General features: G+C 45.2%; 1 protein-coding gene across 1 annotated transcript; it reads right to left on the bottom strand.

Moving 5' to 3' along the window:
• Window positions 1–632: 632 nt before the first annotated feature.
• Window positions 633–8,516, bottom strand: gpr137ba (G protein-coupled receptor 137Ba). The gene is made up of 7 exons (XM_023836274.2): window positions 7,988–8,516; window positions 5,759–5,808; window positions 5,248–5,470; window positions 4,783–4,932; window positions 4,041–4,169; window positions 2,637–2,755; window positions 633–2,321 (listed from the first exon to the last, which is right to left on the bottom strand). The coding sequence occupies exons 1-7, from the start codon at window positions 8,363–8,365 to the stop codon at window positions 2,210–2,212; spliced, it is 1,161 nt and encodes a 386-aa protein (XP_023692042.1). The 5' UTR covers window positions 8,366–8,516; the 3' UTR covers window positions 633–2,209.
• Between the last annotated feature and the right edge of the window lie 10,729 nt (window positions 8,517–19,245).

Below are 19,245 nucleotides of genomic sequence, written 5' to 3'. Positions count from 1 at the left end.
GAATTGAAACACGCCATTGGGGGGGTGCCCTGTAGCCTTTATAATGTGTTTTAATCAGACACTGTTTAACATCTGTAACTCCGGGGGAGGTAATCCAATGTCCAAATAATTATCTTAGGAAAGTCATTATTAGCTGGAGTGAGAAGCTGCAGGATTTTACCCGGCGCCACAAAATGCAGCAAATTAGGTGAAATGAGTGTTTATAGAGGAGTGATGGAAATGCTGTGTTAGGTGGTCTTCATTTTATAATGAGCATTTATATACAAAACACACAAATTACCGGTTTTTGTATCTTTATGGTTGGTATTGTCAGAAGCGATCTTTGAGTCTGCATATTAGAGTTTTTTCCCCCCCACATTCACTAGCATTTTATTTTCGTTTAAATTTAATTAGCACTTCTTTTGATCCTTTTGAAATCCCACTTATGACTTTCCTATAAACAACAAGCACTGGATCAGGATGTCTATGCATTTGTCATGTCATTGAGCAGCTGTGCAGGTTCTCCTGCTCACTGAGGTCCATCCAGAGCTGCTCTACCGTTCTACGCTTTATTTTATGCGAAGAATCCCCTCCTCCTCCATTTTCCATTCAGCTGACCATGTGTGTAAAATTAAGTCGGCGCCTCACACTGGTTTCCTGCAAAGTGGGTTTTATTGATGATTCTCGTCAATAATGCACCAAGATGCGAGATACAAAAAGCTGAAGTGAAAATGTGACACTTCCTGATTTTTTATTTTTTTTTTACCTCCTTAGAAAAAACACAATGGACCTTTTCATAACTCAATCACCATAGTCAACGGAACAGCATCATAAATTGTTAGTAACCCTTTCATCCCCATACTTTAATTACAATTGTGCCTGGCTGAAAAGGAAATTTAATTATAATTACCACAACGATAAACATTCAAAGGAAAAAAATGACATTGAAATGTATGTTAGAGGAATGCTTCAAGTGATGAAATTAAGTAAGAACTTATTGTGCAAAACAACTGAGAATGACAAGTCCTTAAAGTCATGACGAGCTTGTTTCCATGAGTGCACGCAGTATCTTGACTGTACATATCCCCCCCGTTGGGGTGCAGGGCAGTAGGAGGGTAACAGTTGCACAACCACCCCCCCCCCCCCCCCCCTTGGTTGCACTCTGAGGAATGTCTGGAGCCTCTATTACAGCGTATTACAACAAGTTGCAAAACCCCTCCGTCCAAATCCACCCCTTTTCCCAGACTGACTTCTCCATGGAAACCGACCAGCTTAAGAGCTAGCATGCTGTATCAATGCTACTTCCAACTGCATGTTTTCCCACAACATAACATCTGCATGTGTGTGTGTGGAAACATCTGTATTATCAAAGTTATTTAAGAATCTTTCTCTGAAAAACAAAATATGTTCAACCCTGCAACATTTATCGAAGGGTAATTTTTGTACAAAACTAACCCGTGGCTTAATTTTATAAAAGTTTTCCAAAGTTTTTTTTACCATCGTCATTTTAGCGCAGCTCATTTTGATACTTGAAAAGTAACCAGATGTGGGGTGTCAGGACGCCACTGTGAGCCATCTCGACTGAATCAAATGCCTTTACGTCAGAGCGCAGCTTAAAACGTGTCGCACGATTAAATGATTAACAGACGTATTAATCAGGATAACTAACGTAGCTTATACTTAACCCATTTATACAGCTAGGGTATTTATTGAAGCGACTTAAGAAGATGATGCAGATGCTTTAATCTGGCAGCTGGTCTACTCAGGGTGGGTGTGGTGTCTCCCTTAAGACAGTTGACTACCTTCTGATTTACCAATAACTGTAACGGCGTTTTTGACGTTGCTTGTGCTCTCTGAGTCACTGTGCCAGTACATCTTTCATGGGACTGGAGCCTTTTTCCTGTCTCTCTAATTACAGGAATCCCAAGCGAGCTTTGAGTGTAACCTGTCCAGCCATGAGAGTTTCCGCAGGATGGTGAGAGCACCCCCACATGCTCAGAGATGACATCTCTGGGAATGTTCTCACCATCCCCACCAACAGCCTACAGCTAACTTGCAGCAGATTCGATCCAGCGCATTGTCAGACTCGAGTACACCAACAGCATACCGTTGCAAGAAACAACACGAAAGTATGAATACATAAGGCTGCGGTTTTGGGTCTACAGTGCCTGTATGCCGAGCTTATGATCTGGGAGTGCTGGTGGAGATATCCAGAGGACATGGGGAGGCATCAGTAAGGATGCAGCTCCCCTGAAGCCGTGCTCAGGTGGGGGTCCTCTGCTCCGATATAGGCAACAAAGCCGCTGCTCTGGCTGCCCCAGTCGTAGCAGTCGGTGGCCAAGCTGCAACAGGAAGTGGGTCATGAGCCCAGAGGAAGTAGCACCGTGCTAACAAATGGATACAGTAACGAAACGGACACAGTCGTCTGCTAGCACGTCTTATTTAGCTACTGACAACGCCTTTTGTTTGAGTGCATGAATGCAGCGTTGTCTGGAAACAAATCTGCTCGGCCCGTTGTGAGTCATCCCTTCCATCCCTCAGTCCAATCGACCAATTTCCCAGAAGCCTCACAGAGTTTGGTCTGAGCCTGTTTCCTTGGTAACCCACCACCACTTAGCGCTTCGCCGGTGGTACTGCGTGGGGCGCTGGCTGCTTACCCGGCCTGAACTCCCTGGGGGATGATGCTCCACGCCAAGTCGTCATCACTGTCGTAGCGCCGGGGGTTGTCGAAGAAGTAACCCCTGGAGAAGACGTGTCCAGGGAGGCCAGAGCCAGTCTGGAAAGATAGTCACCGCTTATCACAGCCTCAAGGTAACGCTGCAGCGGGTCCCCAGCTCCCTGTTACCCATCTGCAGGAACGTTTCATCATCTTTTACTGGGAAATCATTTTCTCTTAATGTGTGTGATGTGGTCATGAATGTCTGACCTATGGTTTATAGCGTGTCAGGTTATGCTGTCCAGTTCTTCCCATAATCCCCTAAGTCTCCATCTGAGAAAAATAAAAAGATGGAACAGCTGGCGTGCACAGCGGCCACCCTTGCTGACCTCCCCCGGACCAGAGAGCAGCTCCTGGCACGGAGTCAGCCAATCCTTTGGCCCCGGCCACGGCAGGGGGGAGGGGGGGGCCGCGTGAGCAGATGGGTGCCGTGGTTTCTCACTGCTTTTTTCCTGGACCATGACGCTGAAAATGATCTTCAGCGAGCTGGCAGGCTCAGCTGCTCTCAGTCGCACTGAGCTCTCTGTCCACTATTCCCAGTGTATACATAACGTCTTGTTCTCACTGTTTCTCTGCGCTTCCCCTCGCAGTCCGCAAACACGCTGTCTAAATTGTCCGTGGTGTGCAGTCGAGTGTGTGACCTTGTGCCTTGTGCTGCCTGGGACCGGCTCCAGGCTCATTGACTGAGTGGTTTTGGAAGATGGATGGATTTTTCTATATATACTGCATTACAACCGTCCAGTAGATAAGTGCTTATGGGAAATGGATTGTATGTTCTCACATACAAAATGTGTTATGAACTAAGCATCGTTTGTCTTGTTCTTGGATATTCAGTACCAGTCAAAACACACCTACCCACAGGAAGGTATATTTGTACTATTATCTATATTTAAGGATAATTATAATGGGGGCAGCTCTGTGGGATGGGACTCAGAAGGTTGTCGGTTCAAATCCTGTTGTCAGCAGACTGATGCCACCATTGGGCCCGTGAGCAAGGCCCTTAACCCCAATTGCTCCAGGGACTGGCTGCCCCTACTGTCTCCTCTATGCCTGTTTCATGAGGTGACCTCCTGGGATGCTTTTCATGCTGTCCCGAAGGAGGTCCCACATACTGTATATGCTGAACACTCATTGGCCGCTTTTCCTTCACTCTTTGGTCAAACTCCTCCAAATCAGTTTCTACTGTGCTTAGGTCAGGTGGCCAGGTCATGTGATGCGGCACTCACTCTCCTTGCCGTGGCCAAACTTTTGACTGGCACTGTACCTCAGAAACAACAGCGAAATAAAGAAAAAGGACGCAGTGCATCGACGACGACGACACTGGGGGTGGGACGGCCAAGCTCACCCTGTCCTGTGCCGGCCTGCGCACTCGGAAGAAGAAGACGACCAGGGAGGTGGGCAGGAGCTCCCACACGAAGAGGACGACCCCAAATACGATGTAGCCCGCATCTCCCAGGCTGGACTGCAGGTCGGCCTGTAGGGGGACAGACCATATGCCGAGAGCCAGAGAAATGCAGCTCATGCGGGATAGCTGTAGGTTTCAGCGCTGACGCCTACTGCTGTTGGATGTTTGGGTATATTTAACATTAAAGGCTGTATATACGCATGGTTAACCATGTCAGTGAATGAATATGCATCCTCTTGCTCTGTGTGGGATCCGCTTGCCTGTGTTTGCCTTTGGTTTACAGTCGCGTCTCATGTACCTTAACTGAGTAGATAGTCAAAGCTGATACATTTCTGATGCTGCTCAGGTGAGTGGCTACCTCGCGTTTCCCGTGTCTGTGCCACTAGGTGAAGTTGTGTGTCTGTGTGCCTTGTGGCGGTTTAGCGCAGTGCTTCCCTTCCCGGTCCTGGGGGACCCCAGACAGTCCACGGTTTTACTCCAAGCGAAAATGTGGACTGTCTGGGGGTGTCTGAGGACTCGGTTGAGAAACACTGGCCTGGAGTCTCATCACAAAGTGTATGTACAGTAGCCCTAAGGCTCCAAATCCCTACGGCCTGAACTGGATAATCAGTTAATGAGAATGGATAGAATTAAACATGTTAACAAATACAGTCAATATATTGGAAATAATTGATTCATTTACCTGGTCGGACACGTTGTACCAATCATAATCAAAGGAGTTGATGGTTTTGATGTTGGTGAGAGCCAGGACCACCAGGTTGTAGCAGGCTCGTGATGCGTACAGCAGAATGACCGTGACCCCGATGACTGTCACCTGGCACACTGACGTCCCCTACAGGTACGATTTAACCTCAGTCCACAAGCCCTAGCCGTAGCTGGCAGTTGCCTAATTTAAAGGCAGCTAATCACGTAAATACCCAAGGTGAAAGTGAAAGTAAATGAACTTTATAAGAAAACCACCCGCTCCGGCCAATTATAGAAGTGAAAATGTGGGACATTCCAGTTTTCGTGGGCTACAAGATTTACTGCCCTTAATGTTTTGGTTGTTTTACTGTTGTACTTTATCACAGGAGTTACATTGGTCTACCGTCTATAAGGACTGGTACTTCCCACTGCAATACTACTCCTCAATAAGTTAAATGGTCACCTTAGACTCCAAGTAGATGTTAGCCAAGGACATCTTGGCAATTTTGTAGAGGCACAGGGAGAGAGAGATGGCACAAAGCACGAAGAGGCTGTCGTTGATGGCCACCCGCACCAACACGATGGTCTTCACCTCCGTGCTGGTCATCTTCACCAGCAGGGCGCACGTAAGGTTCACCACCAGGAACACCAGACTGATGCCGAAGAAAAACAAGTACAGGGGGAACCTGGGAGGAACAGACAGCGGGTTTGTGGCAGATTTCAGGTCACGCTTTTAGTACAAGTCTAGACTGCCTTGCTGGCTTCTCTGGGCCCCTGGATTGCTGCAGAACCCTTTGCCTCTCCTTCATAGCATTAATATTTCATGCTCAGATAAATGTTTGAAAGGTTCTCGTAATGGCAAAATGTCACCTGACACCATGCATATGTTTGACCTCAGAACTGTTACATATCTGATGGGGATCTGCAAATAAGCATCTTTAGACCTGAGGTTTGTGAGAATGATGACGGTTTACCTGTACTTGAGGAGTTCTGGTGAATACTTAGACTTTGCTTTAAAAACAACCTGTTTGAGAGAGGAAAGGCTATTTTACTACAAGCACGCCTACCAAAGGTGCTAGAATTGTTTACAGTCATTTGAAAGCTGCAACAGGAATCATGGGAGACGTTCTCCCTGTAACTCAAGGTATTTACTGTAGCTACAAGTGCCCTCAAGAATTATTGGCACCCTTGGTAAAAATGAGTAAAAAAAGAAAAATATATTTTACGGTCAAATGCCTTAATCTCTCACTGAAAAAAATGAGAAATCCAACCTTCAACATACATACATTTATTCTAGCTAAAAATACTTATCAAAAGATACATTTTTTAATCAAATACATGTGCCACAATTGCTACTTGCAGGGGTAGATTTTGGGCCCCATGACAGTATATCATATTGGGCCCCTAACCCAGACCAATCCAATTATGTTCCAAATATTTTGGGGCCTCTGTCACTCAGAGGCCCTTGGAATCATCCTAACTTCCCCCCCCCCCCCCCCCCTTTACACCACCCCTACTGCTGGCATATGTTATATGTTACTTTTTTTAAAAAGGGGTTTAGATAACCCCATGACCCTCACAGGAATAAGCAGTTTGAAGATGAATGTACAAGCTTAAATGGTTGTGACCGTGGCGTCGCATGACTGGCTGGGGGTGTCATGGGAAACAACTGCAGTCAGAAGATAAATCAGATATGACAAGAAGAGAATTTAAAACACATATACTTAAATTAACCCAAACCCCAGCTTTACATTCTGTGACACAAATGTGAGTCTGAAAGGTGCATTATGATTTATCCCTTGTTTCCAATTCACTGATGGCCCTGTATTAATGACAAGGTCATAGTTTTGTTTACAAAAGTGCTTTATACCTAACAAGGCAATAAATGAAAGCTGGTATGTGCTGAAAAAAAATGTGGGAGTAGTTAAAAACCATAATTTCTCTGTTTTTTCAAACCTTCCGTCCTCATGCCTTCCCTTACCTGGGTTTCCAGGCATTTTTTGCTGAGATAACTGAGTCCTGTCTTTTCTCAAAAGTTTTTGGTGGCTTGATTTGATGAATGGGCTGTAACTTCCACCGACGCTGTCATGGTACTTTCTGTAAGGTTCTGAAGAGCTCGGTCAGGGCAGTGCAGGGTGTTAAATCTCAAAGGGGTTTCCTGGGTCTATTTCAGGTCAGTCATGTGACTGACAGGTGTTTGAACATTAAGCCATCTGCCACCTCTGAGAGTGAAACTAATTTATTTTGGTGCCATAAAAATGAAACACTTGTTCTATATGTTTGTGTCTAATATATCTCGGAGTTACAGTTTTTTAAAAAACCTTCACCCACCAATGTAAAATAAACCTTGATGTTTAAAAAACCTGTGCTGTAATTAGGCCTTGTTCCAGTTGAACTAAACCACCACATACTGACATACAATAATGTGGAATCTACGTTTAAGGAACCGGTTCCATTTTCTTTATTTATATTAACAAGTCCTTAGTATGAAAAACTGCTGAGTCATGGCAGTTAATTATCTCTCAGTAAGACAAAGGCTGTCACCTGCATATTCCGATTGCTCAGTAGGTCTGAACCTCTCCCTCCCCAGCCTGAGCTAAGCTCATTTTCCCGTGGATCAGTCATCCTGGTGTGGTGCTCAGTATGCTGATGTCAGCAGTCCATCGGCCCCTGAAGGCCACTCTGTGAATGTGGTGAGTGGCGTTCAGGACCCATGCAGCGTATCCCACCACATTGGGGGACGCTCCCTATGCTTTAGGGGCCGTTCCCGCCATGTTGGGGGACGCTCCCTAGGGGCCGTTCCCGCCATGTTGGGGGACGCTCCCTAGGGGCCGTTCCCGCCATGTTGGGGGACGCTCCCTAGGGGCCGTTCCCGCCATGTTGGGTGATGCTCCTGACTCTTTAGGGGATGTTCCCGCCACATTGGGAGACGCTCCCTAGCCTGCATTCCCCATAATGCCGCGGCCCGTACCATTTCACAAGTGTACCGGGGATGTTTTTCATTCCCCAGAGCGAAAATACATTTAATGGTGCTCACAGTTCACATCTAGCACGCCCGGAATGTTCTGCAAAGGGCTGCACGTTTGGCAGGTGCCCGAAGCCATAATGAGGACAGTCAGAGTGCCTAGTACCCCCTCCCACCCCGTGCACCGTGTGTGTGTGTGTGTGTGTGTCTGTCTGTCTGTCTGTCTGTCCAGACCCACCTGAGCAAAATAGAGGTTCATCAGGCTGAGGGTGAAGAACTGCAGGCAAACGGGGCAGCAGTAGAGCAGCCAGAATGCGAAGGGTCCCAGAGCGTTGGCTGTCACGAAGCTCCTGAAGTAGAAGGAGAAGAGCACAGCGCGCAGGGCAGCCCACAGCAGGCAGAGGAAGAGAAACACCGTCTGGTAGCTGAAGCGCTTGTGCCGGTATCGCAGCACCAGCCAGAGCTGCACGTAGATGAAGGCAAACAGCAGCGAGTAAAAGACGGTGTAGGCCACGGTGAGGCCCAGCTTCACGTAGGGGGGCACGGCCGGGCTCAGGGTGGGTGGGGGCAGCGACTCGTTGGTCGCTGGCTCCCCAGCCCTCGCCGACGCCTCCATCAGCCTCCTTAGCTTCGGGGGGCGCCCCCACCCCCGGCCCCCCCCGGGATCCTGCCGGTGTGCGCTGGCCGAGCTCCTGTCAGAGGCGCCAGCCCGAGAGAACCGGACTCCTCTCCATCGCAGCCCGAGAGCGAGAGAGAGGAAGGGAGCGGGAGGCGGAGAGCTAGAGGGAGGGAGGGAGGGGGGCTGGGCGAGCGAGTGAGCGAGCGAGTGAGGAAGCAGAGCAGGGAGGGAGGGAGGGCTCACAGCAAAAATGAAAACAAGCTCACTTCCTGCTGCAGCTGAGAGTCAGAGGCTGCCCCGCTCACCGTCCGCCGCTCTCCACTCACAGTGCCTGGCAGGAAGAGCCGGCCCTGCCCCCTGCTCCCCCCCCACCACCTCGCGCGGCCCTCCTCCGCCTACTGCACGGTTCCTTTAACCCTCTGCTGCCATTCCTGTCTTCCTGAGAGAGCCCTGAGCCCCCAGCTGGAGATCGACGGGGAATAATGGGGCTTCTGTCAGGGGGGGAGGGCCTGTCCCATCCCGCGGGCCTGGACATCTACACTGTGTCATTCATCCATCCATCCATGCATCTTCAGACCATTTCTTCTGCTGAGGGTCATGTTGTATAAGAACATAAGAAATTTACAAACGAGAGGAGGCCATTCAGCCCATCAAGCTCGTTTGGGGAAAACTTAACTAATAGCTCAGAGTTGTTAAAATCTTATCTAGCTCTGATTTAAAGGATCCAGGGTTTTAGCTTCCGCTACACTAGCAGGAAGACTATTCCATACTCCAACTACACGCTGTGTAAATAAGTGCTACCTCAAATTCATTTTAAAATGTTCTCCCGCTAATTTCCACTTCTGGCCATAAGTTCTAGTATTTAAACTAATATTGAAATAGCCATTTGGCTGAACAGCATCCAGACCTGTTAGAATCTTATAGACCTGGATCATGTCCCCCCTTAGTCTCCTTTGCTCGAGGCTAAACAAATGTACATTGTAATGAATAAAAACGTAAATCCCCCTGCATGTTTCCATCCTGTTTGCCTGCTTACAGCCGCTCTTATGGCTGTATCTCCAGTACATTCCCTGTATGGTACGTGACTCTTAATCTACACATTGAATCCCATAGAATCCCATGTTCATTTAGGTGGCCTCACACCTTCCAGGGCCGAAGGTCTGGTTGGAGCCACAGCTCTTTGTGGAGCTCGCACACAACACAAAAACGTTAGATTAGAAGGCTTCCTGACTTACTACCCTTTCTGTGCCTAGTAGCCCTGTGATGGTCCTCCGCCTCGTGTCCGCTGTCACCTTTGGCAGCTTATAAATTCTCCCCTAACCCATAATTATGTCAGTAAGGGCTTTTATTTTGACATCATCCCCATTGTAAGCTGCTGTTCCATGATTCCCCCCCGTGTGACTGTCATAGCCTACATGACCGAAGCACTGGATCTTCAAAACCTTCCTTTTCACTTTCCCTTCCCAGTCAACAATTCAGGTCTTGAACTTTACTATGACGATTTAATTAACCGATCTGCCATTGCATTAAATATTCAGGGTCATGACGGATGGTGATGTCCGTCTATGCTGATCGCGTGTTTAAATCCCGGTGCCGGCATGAGCAAGTAAGGTGTTCCGGAATCCCCTAACGGCAAGGTCATTTTCTGAGAGATTCTTACCTTGGGAAGCATGAAAGATTCTCAGTGAAGGAGGCCAGTTTCGAGCTTCGAGACCCACAGGCTGTCCTGCCCAGCCAAAACAGCCACACATGGTAGTCAACCAAGCGTGTTGGGGGGGGTGGGAGGTTAAAAGGAGCTTGGCATTTTTAACCCTTATGCCCATCAGTTGTCTGCTGCCCGGGTTTCGAGTCCTTCGGGGGGGGCAGCTGTCCTTCCGGTTGGGAAAGAGAACTAAACTGTGCTTCAGCTTGAAGGTGTAGCGCCCTGTATGGTCAAACCGCTCTCTGGACACCTGCTTGCTCCTGTGATTGGTCGAGGTGCCGTGGGCTGGTGAATGAGACAGCATTCCGTGGTGTGGGCATGCCGGCCTGCTCACCCAGTCTGCACACACCCCTCTCTGCATCTGTGAGAAGGTGCTGAACCCAGCAGTCGTTTATTTCCTGCACTCTAATAATTGTTCTAATTTAGTGATTAAGGGTTTCAGGGAATAATAAGCTAAAGCAATTTGGCAGTTCTAGCACGGTGGCCTATATCCCTAAGCCGGATTGTTTACTTAGCCGGAAACTCACCGGATTTAAGGTACCCCAATTTAAATTGACTTCACTTTTCATTTAGATTTAGCCCAGACTACCTTTAATCTGACAAATTATCTGGCTAAGCAAGAAATCCAGAGGCACACATGCCTGTCATTCATGCTGCCCAGTTTGTAAATAGTAAAACCTGTGGCCTGTACTACGAAACGGGGTTACTGGTTTATCAGGGTAACTTGTCGGATTTAAGGTACCAGAGTTTAAATGGACTCAATATCACTTACATTTTGCTCAGACTACCTTAAATCCGACAAGTTACCCCGATAAGCCAGTAGCCCCGTTTCGTAGTACAGTGGCCTGGTCCCTTCACGTTGGTTTTTAAAAATAAATCATTAACATTTAGCATAACAAAGACCACCCTCTTGAGGCTGCATCATGATGTTTTTTTGGTGACAGACAATCTATGTTAAATGCAGTTACCCAGATACCTCCCACTGAGGGATTGCTGGCATTTCTTTATGCTGCATTTAATACATCAATTTTGGGGGGGGGGGGGTCACTGATCAGCACTTGTCATTGCAGAAAACCATTGCAGCAGGCATTTCCTTGGCTTTTGTCATGTCTCAGAGGGCTCTCGGATCGCAGAGGATTCCCACGCTGAGGTTTACGTGTGTGCTGCACTAGGGCGTCATGGAGGGAGCCCCAGAGAGCAGATCTGGGTGCAGGGGGCTGTAAATCACAGAGTGAAACCAACCATCTGCAGTGTCGCTGACGTCACGCAGACGCTGCCTTCTGCTGCTGTGGATGCACAAGCCTGCCAGGATTTGCATTCTGAAGAATATTTCTGTCTGATTTCTTCACAGGACTCTGCTCTGAGATAAATAGCATTCAATTCTGTGGGTTGTGGGTGGGATTTTCACTCCTGGCCATGTATGTGGAGGTTGCATGTTCTCCCTCTGTTTGAGTGAGTATTGTTTAGCTATACCAGCGTCCTTATGAGGTCCAGATGCTATACCAGCATCCTTACAAGGTTCAGGCTCTATACCAGCATCCTTATGAGGTTCAGGTGCTATACCAGCATCCTTATGAGGTTCAGGTGCTATACCAGCGTCCTTACAAGGTTCAGGTGCTATACCAGCATCCTTATGAGGTTCAGGTGCTATACCAGAATCCTTATGAGGTCCAGGTGCTATACCAGCATCCTTATGAGGTTCAGATGCTATACCAGCATCCTTATAAGGTTCAGGTGCTATACCAGAATCCTTATGAGGTTCAGGTGCTATACCAGCATCCTTACAAGGTTCAGGTGCTATACCAGCGTCCTTACAAGGTTCAGGTGCTATACCAGCATCCTTATGAGGTTCAGCTGCTATACCAGAATCCTTATGAGGTCCAGGTGCTATACCAGCATCCTTATGAGGTTCAGATGCTATACCAGCATCCTTATGAGGTCCAGGTGCTATACCAGCATCCTTATGAGGTCAGGTGCTATACCAGAATCCTTATGAGGTCCAGATACTATACCAGCATCCTTATGAGGTTCAGGTGCTATATCAGCGTCCTTATGAGGTTCAGATGCTATACCAGCATCCTTATGAGGTTCAGGTGCTATACCAGCATCCTTACAAGGTTCTGATGCTATACCAGCATCCTTATGAGGTTCAGGTGCTATACCAGCATCCTTATAAGGTTCAGATGCTACACCAGCATCCTTACGAGGTCCAGGTGCTATACCAGCATCCTTATGAGGTTCAGGTGCTATACCAGAATCCTTATGAGGTCCAGATGCTATACCAGCATCCTTATGAGGTTCAGGTGCTATACCAGCGACCTTATGAGGTCCAGAAGCTATACAAGCATCCTTATGAGGTTCAGATGCTATACCAGCATCCTTATGAGGTTCAGATGCTATACCAGAATCCTAATGAGGTTCAAATGCTATACCAGCATTCTTATGAGGCTCATAACCACATGTCCAAGTGATTTGGTGCCTCTGAATGGCCCTTGCATGTGACATTGTGTATAATTGTCTGCCCTGTGATGAACTGGTGTCAAATCCAGGTTGCCTCCTTAGACTTAGACTTACATTTGAAGACTTGACTTTATTAATCCACTTGGGGGTGGAATTTGTTTGGTCCAGCAGCAGGTTGACAGATAAAAAGGATAAAAAACAGTTACAGTGAGGGACGAGGTATACAAATGTATAAAATAATATAGATATAAATAATATAAAATAAAAAAGAAATATTAACAGTTCAGAATAGATATATACAGTACATACATGCAATTACAATATTTTGTTACAATGTTATTGTGTATATGACAGTTAAATGTTACATTGTACACCAATACTAAACAGTGGGCATTATGAACTTTATGGGCATACAATATTTATAAATGAGGCATATTTATATCTTTATATGCAGGCGTGCAACAGAGTCTGTGCAAAAAGACATAAAGTAACGCTGCAAGAATGCTGTACGAATGTATAAATAGGTTACAGACAGCTGATTGGGATGATAAAAAGGCAAAGAGCAGTTGGTATGAAGGATCTCCTGAAGAGTTCAGCTCTCTCTGACTGTGAGACCCCCGCCTTGTGCCCAGTGATTCCAGGGATAGGCTCCAGGCTTAAATGTTGCAATCTGGGTTCAGGAGGAACTTTATTTCATTTAGATGTGTACAATTCATACAAATCATTGAGATGATTATGAAGTTTTACTTGACTTGATATGACTTAACACAACTCTCTACCAGATATTTGATTATGGTAAAGGGATGGAAATTGAATTATCTGAATTTTATTTATTCCTGAGCATCTTGGTAAATGAGGATTTCATAGGCGATTGTTGAGCAGTTCGCTAACTGCTAAATGCTAAAAACTAGGGTTGCCACCTCAGTTCTTTAAAATCCCAATCATTGACCAAAAATATTACACAGAGTGATACCGTTCCAAAGGTTTGTTTAGGTCTGTTTGATAAATAAAAAAATATTTATTTTTTCCAGGACAGACAACCAAAATCCAGGGGGGGGGTCCCAGAAAATCCTGGATATGTCGCAACCATTCCAAAAACACTAACTGGCTAATCGCTAAATGCTAACATGCTAATTGCTAAAAAGGGTAACTTGCTAATCATGAAAAGAAAGCTGGAATATTCCAGGCTGGGCTTGGGGCAGAAGAAAGCATGTCACCAAGGACCATTTATCATGTTGGAAAAATAAGACTCTTGCATCTGTAGCTCTTCTAAATAAGGGCAGGCAGAGTACTGGCTTGTAGTTTCCCAGGCAAGGCACAGATGTTTAACTCTGCTGTCTGGGAATTATGGGTAAAAAGGGTAAAGGGTACTGGATTTTGACATGGCTCACAAACAGCATGGCTTGCAGAGGAGTGCCATGCTGCTTGCCAAACTGACTGATGAGAAGGAGGCTGTGACCCCGACAGCCATGTTCCCGTAATGCTTAGACGTGTGTTTGTTTTATTCTCATGACATTCGATGGATCCCTCCAGTTGATGTCATCACACGTCAATCTGAATGATTTATGTAATGTGTAATGTTGCGTGTATGTGCCCTGTGATGGATAGGGATCCCATCCAAAGTGTGCCCTAGCCTTGTTCCTTGAGCTGTCTGGGATTGGGTCCAGGTGTCCCTCTACTGGATAAACATTTGGAAGATGAGATTTTATTCTAGTCCAGGGTTAATCAACTCACGGTCCTCGAGGTCCGAGCACTGCTGGTTTTCCAGCCTTCCTTTACCTGTCAGTCAGGTGTGAAGCCTCTGACCAATCAGAATCAGTCATCATTAAACAACTACCTGGGAGAACTGAAAACACGGCCTGGATTTGGAATCGAGGTACAGAGTTGGAGAGCCCTGTTCTAGTCAAATGATTTCACCATGATGCATAAATAATAGTATTAGCCACTAGATGGCGATAGTGGCTATAATGGACTCTGACTAAAGTTGGCCTTGCGGAGTTGTACCTCAATTGAAATTAAATGGATAACTGATCAGGGTTATTCAGCACTGATATACCTCATCTCGTCTCATCATCTCCTGGATTTAACCGTGACTGTGATGTTTTTAGAAAATAATGTGTTCCGCTTTATGGCAGAGCTCAGGTCTAGACTGGCCATCTGCCATTCTGGTCACTGATGGTGGGGCTGAGCGGGACCCCAATGTCCCGCGATGATTTCTAATCCCTGCCCAGCCCAGCATGGTGTGTGGCTCTGTGGATTAGAACTCTGCGCCTGAGATCAGAATGTTGCTGATTTAAATCCAGTGGACATTTCAGAGTGATGTCACCATTTGGCCCCTGAGCGAGGCCCTTAAGCGCCTGCTGCTCCAGGCACCGGTTGACCCTGCTCTCTAAATTTCCCATCTCTTTGGATAAAAGAATCTGCTAAATGCACGTAATGTAATGTAATGGTGCAAATGGTTATTTACCGTCAGGACAAAAACACGTTAAACAGGTTTGAGTTTGCACTGCTCACTGCTGACGAATACTGACACATCGTCTTGGACTTTGGCCCTGGATCACGGCCTTTAACCCTCAGCTGCTCCTGGGACTGTCTGATCCTGCCTTCTAATGTAGCTTTGGGTAAATGCGTCTACAAAATAACTAACTAAATGCACCCTATCTGAGGAGCGGTAGATTGTAATATTGCATGTTTCGACTCAGACTAACAGGGAAAGAATGTTCTAAATGACTGTACGCCATATACTGTAATTATATATGCTGTAAGTAGGTACATTTTAACACATTCGGCCCTATGTTCTTTTAAGAAGGCCTTTGTGACTTGTAAAAGAATTGTAGATCACACTTTAACCAGGCCGAGACGTGCCATGAATGTCCTACCTGATTAAAAAATGTGTATATCCAGTCAACAAGGAACAGACCCAAAAAGATTATTCTCTTCTAAGGATGACAATGAATACAAATATTAACCACAAACAAAATGACATGGATACAATATATTATCTAGAATTCATGCAGCTTCTCATACGTGTGATAAGCTCAGGACCACACGGAGACGTCTGCATCCTCATCCTATACACGTCATTAGATCGGGTACAGAGATATAGACCTCCCTCCAGAGTGCATTGTGTTATGCTGTATCATGCATGTCACTTTCACCACTAGACATCGTACTGACATGTTTAGTTTCATCACAGCTAATCACTTCTAATGATCTGAAGATCTGAAGTGTGTACGGCTACTGCAGTACTCTGACAAGAAGAAATTTGTGACTTAAGAAATACGTAACTTAAATTAAAAGTACCCATAATGCTTCAGTTTGACCAAAAAGCGAACATACCGAATGATGTAGGTGTAGGAAACATTCTTACCCTTCTACTTAGAATGAAATGTCAAATTTATTCTACATATTCTTAAGAATGTGAAAAATGTAATCTTTAAACAGGAGGGAGAATACTAATATTAAGAGCAGTCAAAACACACACACGTGCACGCACATGTCACACATACACACACACAAAGCACTGGAAATTAAATATATATTATTTATTCAAATTAATTTAAAAATTCTAAAAAATGCAGAACATATTAAAGCCCATTTTTACTACCTCATATTGGTTAAATATATATTCAAACATGCTGTTGTTTTACATCAGTAAAAAACTTCCTTTTAAAAATATGTCATCAGGGTTTCACGTGCATATTTAAGTGATTACAAAACAACGTACATTAGGTTATAAGAGAGTGAATACAGGACAGATCTGATGTTGAAAATTAGCATTTTGGAGAGATGATTAGTCAAAAAATTTGGCCAAAGGTATTTGGGCATCCTTATTCATTAAAGGAATTGGCTAATTAAGACACACCCATTGCTAACACACGCGTATAATTAAGAACCCAGTGAAGCACAAAGTGCTCTGCAGAAACAAACACTGACAAGCAGAACGGGTGGTACAGAGGAGGTTAGTGATGTCTAATTTGGTACCATCACAGGAAGCCATCTTTCCAACAAGTCAATTTGCCAAATATCTTTTCTGGCCGAGCTCCCCATGTCAACTGCAAGTAAAGTCATTGTGAAGTGGAAACTTGTGGGACAAATTTAGTCTCAAAGGTTTGGCCGCACAAGCTACCAGAAAGGGACCTGATCACCCAACATCATTGCTCAACCTGAATGGCAGCAGAACCCACCAACAATGTTCCAACATCTAATAGAAAGACTAACTAGAAGAGTCAAAGTTGTTATAGCAGCAAGGGGGAGACCAACTTCGTAGTAATACCCTTGGTGTTCAAATAGCTACTTTTGGCCATATAATGTAGCATCAAAGTATTGCTACACGCAGTAAACTTTTAATCTGAAATGTCTACATTTTTAATCAGAAAAGGATATAACTGACAATCACACTAATTTGTCTACAAGCGCAAAGATCTTGTGCTTCGTAGCAGAAAAAGCCCTCAAAGTGTACAATGCTTAAAGAGTCGACTCTTCACCAGCCCATCGTATGACTGGAGGAGGCTTAGCACTGTGATTTATTGCTCCTCTGTCATTCTTTAATTGTAATTTTTGGTTCCAAAAAAAATGTAGAACTATAGCTTTTATTTCAATACTCTTAAAATCCAGTGTGTGGAGTATTTCTTACATAAAAGCATAGCTAAGATGTGAGTTCTCTGAAACAATATCCTTTGTTTCCAAGGACGTAAACTGCAAATGTTCTAACTTTCGGCATGATTTTGGGTCATATGGGATGCATTCTCCAAGACATTTTGTCAGTGTGGGACGTGCATGTCCGGGGGGGGTGGGGAGGGTGGGGGGTTGTGTTTCTTCTTTGGTGCAAGACTAAGGGACAAAGATTAAAAGCCAGCCAGCATTCAGAGACTGGCTAGAAGATTACAGGACCTTCCCATCAACACCATCTTGTCACTTTGATCCTGCTCCGGGGGGGGGGGAGGGGGGGCAGTCCCCTTTGGGCTGTGTTGGGTGCATCTGGGCGTGATTTCCATTGGAATTCCCAAAATGACCCATTTTATAACAATGACTACTGTGAATTGACTGGTGGCATCCTCACTTAAAATAATAGCAACCAAATAAAATGTAAGTAGGGACCTATGCAAGTGAATATCACGTTACATTTTACACCACTGTCAGATCAGATATTTTTAACATGATAAACCACGTGTCGAGTTCACGCAGTGCCGTTAGTTGCAGCTCTGATAAATGTTCATTGGCAGCTGCATCGTTTATTTCGATTGCACACTGGAGCTTGCGCACCAGACAAATGGACAACACTGGAATGTTCCTGTTTTTTTCTCTGAAACTTTGTTGTGTTGTTCACCTCGCTATAATTCCGTGGTGCTTCTGAAAGAAAGACAATGACAGGGCGGATGGTGTTTGGCATGAAGAGTGAAGTTTCAGATCATAGTGGTAAAATCACTTGGGCTCAGGTTGCAGATCTGCCAACACGGTCTAATAATAAAGCACGTATGATAAATACTCAAATGCTGCTTCTTGGTGAAGTATATTTTTATTAATTATGAGTCACTGGTAGACTCATAATCAATTGTTCACGGGAAAATGCTTAATGGTGGGCAAGGATTATGCTGAAGAATTATACAAACATTTTTAAGGGTATTTAAAGTAGAAATGTGGCTTTATCTCATTTATGAGCTTGTGTAAGAATTTCCCTAAGTGTATCAGCAATACCGGTCAAAGTCCATGTGTCACCCTCTCAGAGATGCACCCCTCAAAAGATGGTACCCTAGGCTCGCCTGTGTGTCGAATTGGGTTGACCAGCAATGTCTATCAGTATTTAGTAATTCAGCTACAAAGACTAGTCCTTTCTAAGTGGAGATGTAGAAAACTCAGTGTTTTAATTGCATAAAGTAAAAGACTGATGACAATAAAGGTCTACAAAGGGGCCCAGCCATACAATCTCAATTTTAAACTGACCTGGAGGGCTCTTCCTTGACAAAATTAAAAATGGTTTGATCAAATGTGAGTCCTTATCTGAGCGAATGAAGTAACACAGGAGGAGCATCAAAGAGTATGTTTGCTCGCTGGCCATCTGGCTCATCGCGGACGCCTGTGTGTGACAGATGTGTGGCGGCCGGAATCCACACTCCCAGGGTGTAAAGCTCATCTCGAGGTGCCCCTGGACGACAAGTTCCAGAGAACTCAGGGGCTTCTCGAAGGACCGTGAAACGTCGGCTGACACAGAAGTGTGGGGCGCCAAAGAGGCACTGGGTTTACAGCCTTCCTGCATGATAGTTCACAAAGTTTCATAATGCTTTCATGTTGCCATGCAGAAAACTCTGTTCTGTGAGAACTTCCTTTGGACAGGGCAGAAATTACAGCTCTCGGGTCAAAATTAAGGGGGGGGGGTGACTTGGAGGGTTAATTTGTGCCTTTGCCCCTTCAGCCCCCTTCAGCTGTGTTTTGAGACAAGAAAATGAAGATAAGTCCCATGTGTGCATACAGAGCTTTAAAGAGTTGTTCATTCATAAAGACACGTTTTATAGTTTGTCAGTTGTTATGTTCATATGGATGGAGGGATCATTGACTTTTTAACTGCATGTCCACCCATTTTTGTCATGAAATTTTCGCGTTAATAAACACATAAGCCATATATGTGAAATAAACTTAAATTGGATCATCTCTGTCTGTGTAACATAATCCTTGATAACTATAACACTTACAGGTAAGTCTGCTTACATGTACGATC

Source organism: Paramormyrops kingsleyae, chromosome 20 (assembly GCF_048594095.1).
Source record: "Paramormyrops kingsleyae isolate MSU_618 chromosome 20, PKINGS_0.4, whole genome shotgun sequence".
In the NCBI taxonomy this organism is placed as follows: domain Eukaryota; kingdom Metazoa; phylum Chordata; class Actinopteri; order Osteoglossiformes; family Mormyridae; genus Paramormyrops; species Paramormyrops kingsleyae.
Note: the sequence above shows the minus strand (reverse complement) of the source record. Positions and strands in the feature narration are given on the sequence as shown.

What these genes read in the sequence shown, in the direction of transcription:
- gpr137ba (XM_023836274.2), bottom strand. Translation starts at nt 8,365, where the DNA reads ATGGAGGCGTCGGCGAGGGCTGGGGAGCCAGCGACCAACGAGTCGCTG. An exon ending in CCAGAACTCCTCAAGTACAG is followed by an intron (nt 5,471 to 5,758) that starts GTAAACCGTCAT and finishes TGTTCCTCCCAG; the next exon opens with GTTCCCCCTGTACTTGTTTT. An exon ending in CCCCAGGGAGTTCAGGCCGG is followed by an intron (nt 2,322 to 2,636) that starts GTAAGCAGCCAG and finishes TTCCTGTTGCAG; the next exon opens with CTTGGCCACCGACTGCTACG.